The sequence below is a fragment of the Triticum urartu genome, unplaced genomic scaffold (assembly GCF_003073215.2).
Source record: "Triticum urartu cultivar G1812 unplaced genomic scaffold, Tu2.1 TuUngrouped_contig_4500, whole genome shotgun sequence".
NCBI lineage: Eukaryota > Viridiplantae > Streptophyta > Magnoliopsida > Poales > Poaceae > Triticum > Triticum urartu.
Genome location: NW_024115093.1, coordinates 704 through 7850, shown reverse-complemented (window position 1 = coordinate 7850; position 7147 = coordinate 704). Strand labels below are relative to the sequence as shown.

General features: G+C 51.6%; 1 protein-coding gene across 2 annotated transcripts; it reads right to left on the bottom strand.

The window, feature by feature from the left end:
• Positions 1-1074: 1074 nt before the first annotated feature.
• LOC125527916 (myb family transcription factor MOF1-like) lies at positions 1075-4646 on the bottom strand. Of its 2 annotated transcripts, none has more exons than XM_048692420.1 (6): positions 4303-4646; positions 3927-4003; positions 3751-3787; positions 3164-3266; positions 2794-3037; positions 1075-1872 (listed from the first exon to the last, which is right to left on the bottom strand). In XM_048692420.1, the coding sequence occupies exons 1-6, from the start codon at positions 4430-4432 to the stop codon at positions 1570-1572; spliced, it is 894 nt and encodes a 297-aa protein (XP_048548377.1). In that variant the 5' UTR covers positions 4433-4646; the 3' UTR covers positions 1075-1569. The 2 variants fall into 2 exon arrangements, with proteins under 2 accessions (XP_048548377.1, XP_048548378.1); XM_048692421.1 differs by having other exon boundaries at positions 1083-1869; positions 4303-4644.
• Between the last annotated feature and the right edge of the window lie 2501 nt (positions 4647-7147).

Below are 7147 nucleotides of genomic sequence, written 5' to 3'. Positions count from 1 at the left end.
AGCGCCAGCCACCGCTTGCCGAGGGCCGCCGTCGCGCACCCGAGCGGACTCCCACGTACACTAGAGAAAACCGCGAGCGTGAGTCATGCCGTCGCTCCCAAGCCCGCGTCAGCGCGCCCCGCCAAAAACCGCCGTGATCCGCCTGCGCCAGATCCAGTGAGTCGTGGGAGAAAAGATCCCGGTGCCACCGACGCCGACCAGGCTTTGCCCGGTGGCGCGCCCCGATGGCGACGAGGAGGAGAGGTTGGGAAAGGGACAAGGATGTGACGGCGCTAGGGTTCCCCCGGTCGCCGCGCAGGGGCGTCACGGGAGGAGTCCAGGCGCTAGGGTTACAAAATGAACAAGTGAAGTTCCTTCTTTCTACGCTATGTACCACAGGTCAGTTTGATCTAATCTTTTAACCAGAAGAAGACAGGTGGTTCGTATTGCCATGCTACTGGAGTAGAGTACTCCCTTTTCGTAATTCCATGTACGATCAACGAACCCGGCCCACACGGTGCTTGCTCGGTCTTTATACTACTCCCTCCGACTTAAAATAAGTGACTCGACTTTATACTAACTTTGTACTAAAGTTAGTATAAAGTTGAGTCATTTATTTTGAGACGGAGATAGTACATCTTTTGACTCTTCCTTTCTTTAATCATGGTACTGTTATTAGTATCTGGTTCTTTGGCTCTGCTCTAATGAGGTTTTTCAGGGCAAGTGAGCTGGTGTTAAGTGAAGCCTGGTGAAATCGTGTTCGTCTTCGTCATTCCTGCACCTGCTGCCCCTTGGCCATGTTCAGTTTTGCACTAGCACTGTATACGGCAGCAGGAGTGATCATGACATTTTTCGGCTGGAGACCGGCTTGCACGAAGCAGGTGGGTTCTGTACTAGGACTAGGGGTGATCATGGCATTTTCTTGCCGGACACCGGCTTGCACCAAGCAGGCTCACTGCCTCTGTGCTGCATGCGGCTGCCTATGGAGGACGCGCCAGCAAGCAAGGAGGTGATGTAGCCTCCTACAAGCACACCACCTACATATATTCTCTGGACGATGCTCGATCCCTAGCGAGAAATGCAGTGGCGATTTTTGGGAAAAGAGAATCTCCTTTGCTTTGTTCAGGGTATTCTCGTAGCAGCTGCAGCCTGCAGGAGCCGTCATGGTCACTACGTAGAAGTAGAAACAACATCATGGCATGGCATCAGCACGCTTTTGCACCCCCTTTTTTGACCTGCAAGGGAATACTGCGCATCTCCCCTCCCTCCCTACTCCGGAGAGCTACATGTGACACGATCGAACAGTTTCAGGCAAAGGAAAGGGTGCAGAGGCCAAGCAAGAATCTCCCTCGCTCGCCTTTCCCCCCTCTTCTTTGCTGGCCCAAGGCCGAAAGCAACAGTGCGACCGTGATACTCTGAAAGCGGGGAGCTAGATAGCTTTGCAACTTGGTAACCTGCTAACTCTAAAACGTCATTGAACTCCTAATCCTAACCTAACCACCTGCCATTGGCTAATCATCCTAGCACCATGAACCAAACGAGTGACAGACAGATCGATCGATGTACAAAATTTCACGCAGTCGTCTACGATCAGCAGATGGACAGGGAGAGCTCCAAGTTCACGCCCTGGGCATCGAAGCAGCCGGAGTGCCCGGAGCAGTGGCTGGAGCTCCTCCTCCTCCTCGGCGGCGACGAGGAGGAGGAGATGATGCAGCTGCCTTCGCTCGGCGACGACGATGAGACAGCGCGGAGGCATCTCGGGTCCGGGCCAAGGGACAGCGACAGGGAGCACTGCTCCGCCCCGTTGCTGTCCTTCTCCTTGGGCTTCTCCTTGGGGTCTTGCTTCTTCACTGCAAGACCAGGGTAGTACTGTGCTTCTGGCTTGATTATCTGCTGAAAACAAATGCAAGGTTGCAGTCAAGCGGTAAATTCCTGCATCCATTGATGGCAGCTACGGCTTAGAGATAAGTAGTCCTGCTGTGTGTAACTCTCAAATTTATTTCCTTGGCGTGGTGCAACCATGCCATTCAGATTTGACACTGTTGGACGATATCTAATTTCCTAGCTTCAGTAAAACCACATGTATCTGAGCTAGTACACTATTTATGTGTGGCCTTATGTGTTTCAGAGAAGCTAAGTGACGTGCAGTTTTCTGAAATTTCCAGTCAGAGCAAACCACCAGAAAAGCTATAACGTTGTACGTAATTCTACCCGCACTATAATCTTCATGAATGCCGACGGGTACAGCTGTGCTAGGATTCAGGAGTGAACAATGCAAATCAAATGCCATTACTGCAAGTGCAACGCGGGCTACACTGTCTCTACTGCAAGTGCAAAGGTGGCCTACATTGTCCTTGTACAAATACGGTGTTCACAAGCCTAGCTATCTGGGGTGTGCATATGCAGGCAGATACACGCACCGGCAACTATACAACGTCTACAGTGATATACAACAGTCCTGATAGGACGATAAAGATTGTGCATCGGTCAATCAGGACATTCCAGCTCCCTCATAGCACAACTACCACAAGATGCAGCAGCATAGTGGATTGGATGGTAGTATGGCCATGACATTGCACCATGCGACCCAGTTAAAATATTCTAAACTCTGCTGACCAATGCTAGGGACATTTGGCAGATGCAAAATGGCTACGTAGGAGCTCAGCTAGATCAGATACTCAACAAAACAATTTGTGTGTGAGCAAGTAATAGTAAGGGAGATGAAAGCAAATAATTCATGACAAAAGAAGATATTTCTTCTTCAGATCAACTTTCCCAATGTTTACCGTGGCTACTTTTGCAGCGGATGCGTACCTTAAAGTCGCCGGATCCTTGCTCCAAGCATCCCACGGTCCGGAGGCTGGAAACAGCAGCAGCAGCATCCCTCTGACAGCTGAGGCCCTCCATTATTCTCCTCTCCATGGCCATGGCTTGCATGTAGTAGTAATCATCAATGCAGTACCGGTTGACAGCGCCGCTGGTCTTCGTCCCACTGATTCCTTGGCTTTGGCCTCCTTGCATGCCTTTGTCCGCGGCCTCTGTCCCCGTCGTCCTGGCCCTGCGTTTTCAAAGACCCCAAGGAAAAGGCGCTCTCTTGTCAAGATTAGGCCACCAAAAGGCTTTGTCTTTTTAACTTGAACGCATCCCAGTTTCAAAGTTTGAAAAAGTTGCAGCTAGCACAAACCTTTTCAGAGGTGGGCACATGAAGGGCGCATTGGGGCCTCCTCCTCCTTGCTGCTCATCAGCGGCGCATGAGTGCCTCCTTTGCAGCAGCTGTGGCTCCGTCTCTGAAAGAAAGAAAGGGGTTTGGCTTTCCATTAGCAACATCTAAAGTGTGCACAGGGAAAGAAATCTCATGCGGATTAACTTTTTTCTGTTTCTGGCTTTTGGAGCAGAGCATTTGCACTGCATGCATGATGAAGCGATGAGTGGTTAGTTGCCGAGTGTGATAAGCATGCATGCCACTATGAGTACCGAATGAGTTGCCTCACGCAGACCTTGAGGCGATCTGATCTGATGTTTAATTAAGAAAATGAACACTAGTAATAGAACTATTTGTGTGGTGTAATATTCTACAGGACTAGTACTGTTTTGGAGGTGAACTTTGCTTCTAAAGATTGTAAAGAAGCAGTGGAACTAAGCTAAAAAAGCGTCGACAGACTAATTTCTAACATGAATATACAGGGACAAGAGATAAAACCTAGGACTTCCATGGCTGATTAAGTAAAGAAAGATGCATGAAAATGAAAATGGCAGAGCTTTATCTCTCACCTTTCTTCGCCTTACGAGTGCTCGGGCCTCTGTACATCTGTTCAGTACAAGAAACAAACGGGGAGAAGTCAGACTCGTACTGTATTATTTTGCAGGCTCCTCCGAAGGAAGAATAAGATTAACACAAGACAATTGCAAGAGTGATCGATGGGTGCAGGTTGCCTGAAGAAAATAACCTGGAGATGGCTCTTGACGTGAGATATGGTAAGCTCCTTCACACCCATGACCTGAAGAACCAGCTTAGGGGTAGCATCTGAAATTAACAAGGCCCAGGTCACAATTAGTCGGGATTCTAAAGAGATTAAAAGGAGACAAACAAGCAATCAGGCAGCTACAAGGAACCTGGCTAGTGCAAAACTAGTAACAGCACAGACATGGCGAGAAACTAGATTCATCATTCATGTGCAAACACAGCAGACAACCGGCGCAAAACGAGAAGAAAAAGTGGGTACGGGGAAGCACAAACGAAAGAACGAGGAAAATGAAGGCAAATCTTTTGGGAAGGAATATGTGTGAGGAAGAAGAAGGAGAAGAAGAGGGGAAGGAACTCACTGTGCTCTCCGCCGAGGCACTCTATGGCCTGCAGGAAGCTACGGTGGAGCTCGGCCGTCCATTGCATCCTGGGAGCCCGGGATCTGACGTACCGCCTCACGGCTTCCTGCTTCTTGCCGCTGCTCCCCATCTCTGGTCTGGCGGTGGCAAGGAGCGGCTGCTTCCTTTAGATCACCGTCCCTCCTCCTTTCTCCACTGTCGCCTCCCTCTCGAAGCTGCCCTTGTTCTTCTACCCTGGAATGGCAAAAGACAAGAAGGCTGGAGTAGGACTTTATAGTGGTACGTGGTGGGAGCTTGGTTGGCCTTGGCGCCGCTCTACCCCTTGGTTTCTTGCCTGTGCTGTGCTCCTCCGTGGCCGCTCCCTTGCCTTGCATGGCTAGAGGTAGAGCCTAGCTAGATGGCCTGTCTGCGTACTGCAGGGGCTGTGTAATTATGGTTGCGTCTGTCTAGGATTAGCCGAGCACTGGTCGTACCTATCATTACTATCATTAGCATGATTTATTGAGTCCAGACATTGTACTGCCACTGTATACCAGAGACAGAGAGAGGGAGAGCGCCCTGCCATGCTTTGCAAAGTTTCTTTACGAGGGATAAGACAACTGCTCCATTATAGAGTACGTACCACCTCCCAGCCCAATGTGGATCTACTGCTATATCGCCCAGTCAACATCTCTCTCTCTCTCTCTCCCTCTCCGCTCTCCGAACACCTTGTTTCTTTTTTTGCGTTCTAATAACGAGAGCTCTCCTAGATGTGTCACTCACACATGCACGTTATTCGTGCTAAGACAACAATCTAGGAGTATATTCTTACACAAACTTAGCTAAAACCGCAGTTGTTTCTTCTCAGAGCGAGGCCAGCAGTTTAAAGGAACACCAAGTTCGTTCACACACACGCACCAAAAAAAAAGAAGCAGCAGCAACAGTTCACTGAAGTGCTGCTGCAAGTGTGCATGCGAGCGAGCACCAAACGGAAGGGGACAAACCGGATGCACCGGTCCAGGCCCAGAGCCCCGTCCATGCCATACCCCGTCCGTTTTACCACCTGAACCCTACGACACCTCCCTCCCACGGGCCAAGCCGAGGGCAGTGACCACGCCTCGCCACAATGAATGAGACGCGGCCGAGGCCACGGCTCCGGCCAAAGCCTTTGACTCCGCCACCGGGGGGACAGCGACGTGCGTTCGTCATGTGTGGCGCGCTGGTCGGTCAGAGAGACAGCGGGTGGGCGCAACAGTGCCAGCGTACGTACGTACGTATATGTATATGTACGACGTGCTACGAGTGGGGGCCGGGGGAAACGGATGCCCACAGTGGCAGTATCTCTCGGCGCAGGATTCTCTTCCCTTGGCAAATCATGTCACGCATCGCTCATCAGGCCTTGTTGGTTCCCGCACCGGTTTACTCGTTTCGCCGGCGCCCGCCCCGGCCTTTTTTCCCTTGTTTGGCCACGCACGCATAGGCTACAGAGGTAGCTAGCTAGCCCTGCACCCGGACGACGGATGCAACGGGCTGAAGGCTGATGTGGGGGTGGGCGGGATGGGCATGCAGGTTTGGTGCTCTGTGCGCGGCGCCATCGCCGTACGCATAGGCTACGTTTCGTGTCATGCTCGTCCTGTGCGGATGAGCACTTTTGCGAGGGTCATCCGTGTCAGTGTGCCCATGCATGGTTTAGGTTCAGCCCGGTCGATGCGTGGTGTGGCTAGCCATGCAATGCAATGCACGTCTGGCTCTGGCTCGGTTTATTAATGCGTGTGAGCAGTGATGAGCTCACGTAACGTAGCGTAACGTAGCGCAGTGCCTGTGCTTCGCTGTGCCGTGCTGTGCTGTGCTCGCCGGCTCCATGCAGCTAAACGAAAACCTAGCTAAGCTAGCTCGGAGTTGTATCTTCGGGGGCCGTGTGAACTAGCAGCAGCTACTCGAATCAAATCGCATGCTAGGCTGCACGCAGCCATCCAAGATGTCATGCTCGCGTCAAATCAATCGACGCTGCCAGTTACTAGCTAGCTAGCAAGCTCGCCGTTGAAGAAAGGCAGAATGGAGCGGCAATGAAATCACTTCCTCCCGGTAAAAAACATGGCGCTAGCACGGCATCCGGCGGCCGTGGCCTCACGCGGACGGTGGGCAGGAATGAGCCCATGCTCGCGTCCCCGTTACGTCCAGCTCCAGCAGGACAACCAAAACCAATTTTTTTCGCGGTTTTGGAGCCTTCGTCGCGCATCGCGTCAGGGGGAGAACAAGGAATTCCCGCCGTGCAAACGGTCTCGTTGCATCGCAACAAAAGTAATTATTTCGACTGTCCTTTGTGCATCGTCTTCAGAGTGTGAAGAATGTTTTTTATTTTTATGTATAGTCCCCCCCTTTTCCTTTCCTGCTGGTGCCTACCAGTGAAAATGGGGCAAGCGGACAAAGAACAGTGTCACTTTCAAAAATTCCGCTTTCTATGTTCTCGAGAGCAAGTCAAAAGGAGCAAAGATCTGAAGGGACGGCAAGATTCACAGGCTCTGAGCAGCAAAGATTTTGCTACCGCTGCAAAATTCCTCCGAGCGCGTTGATCATCACGGGCCGGCCGGGGTGTGACGGACAGAAGGCCAGGCATGCCTAACTTTGAATAAGGCAGGCAGAGAGAACCTCTTGGAGGAGCGCAGCTGTGTGAGCTCAAAGAGGCAAGCAGCTGGGGCAACTGACCGAGGCCTAGGAGACTACTCTCCCTCTTCCCCGTGGTTTGCCTACTAGCAGAAGCAAGGTTGACATTAAAGTTGTGTGGCAAAGTTGGCTGCCACACTGCCGCGCAGCTCCTCTCGTGGATATACGTGGGAAAAGAGAACAGTGGAGCAAGCAATGCTTG

Bases quoted from the DNA above. Each gene is read 5' to 3' on its own strand.
- LOC125527916 (XM_048692420.1), bottom strand. From the start codon at position 4,432: ATGGGGAGCAGCGGCAAGAAGCAGGAAGCCGTGAGGCGGTACGTCAGA. The intron at 3,788-3,926 runs GTTATTTTCTTC...TGTACTGAACAG, and splicing joins ACGTCAAGAGCCATCTCCAG to ATGTACAGAGGCCCGAGCAC. The intron at 3,038-3,163 runs GTTTGTGCTAGC...TTGAAAACGCAG, and splicing joins ATGTGCCCACCTCTGAAAAG to GGCCAGGACGACGGGGACAG.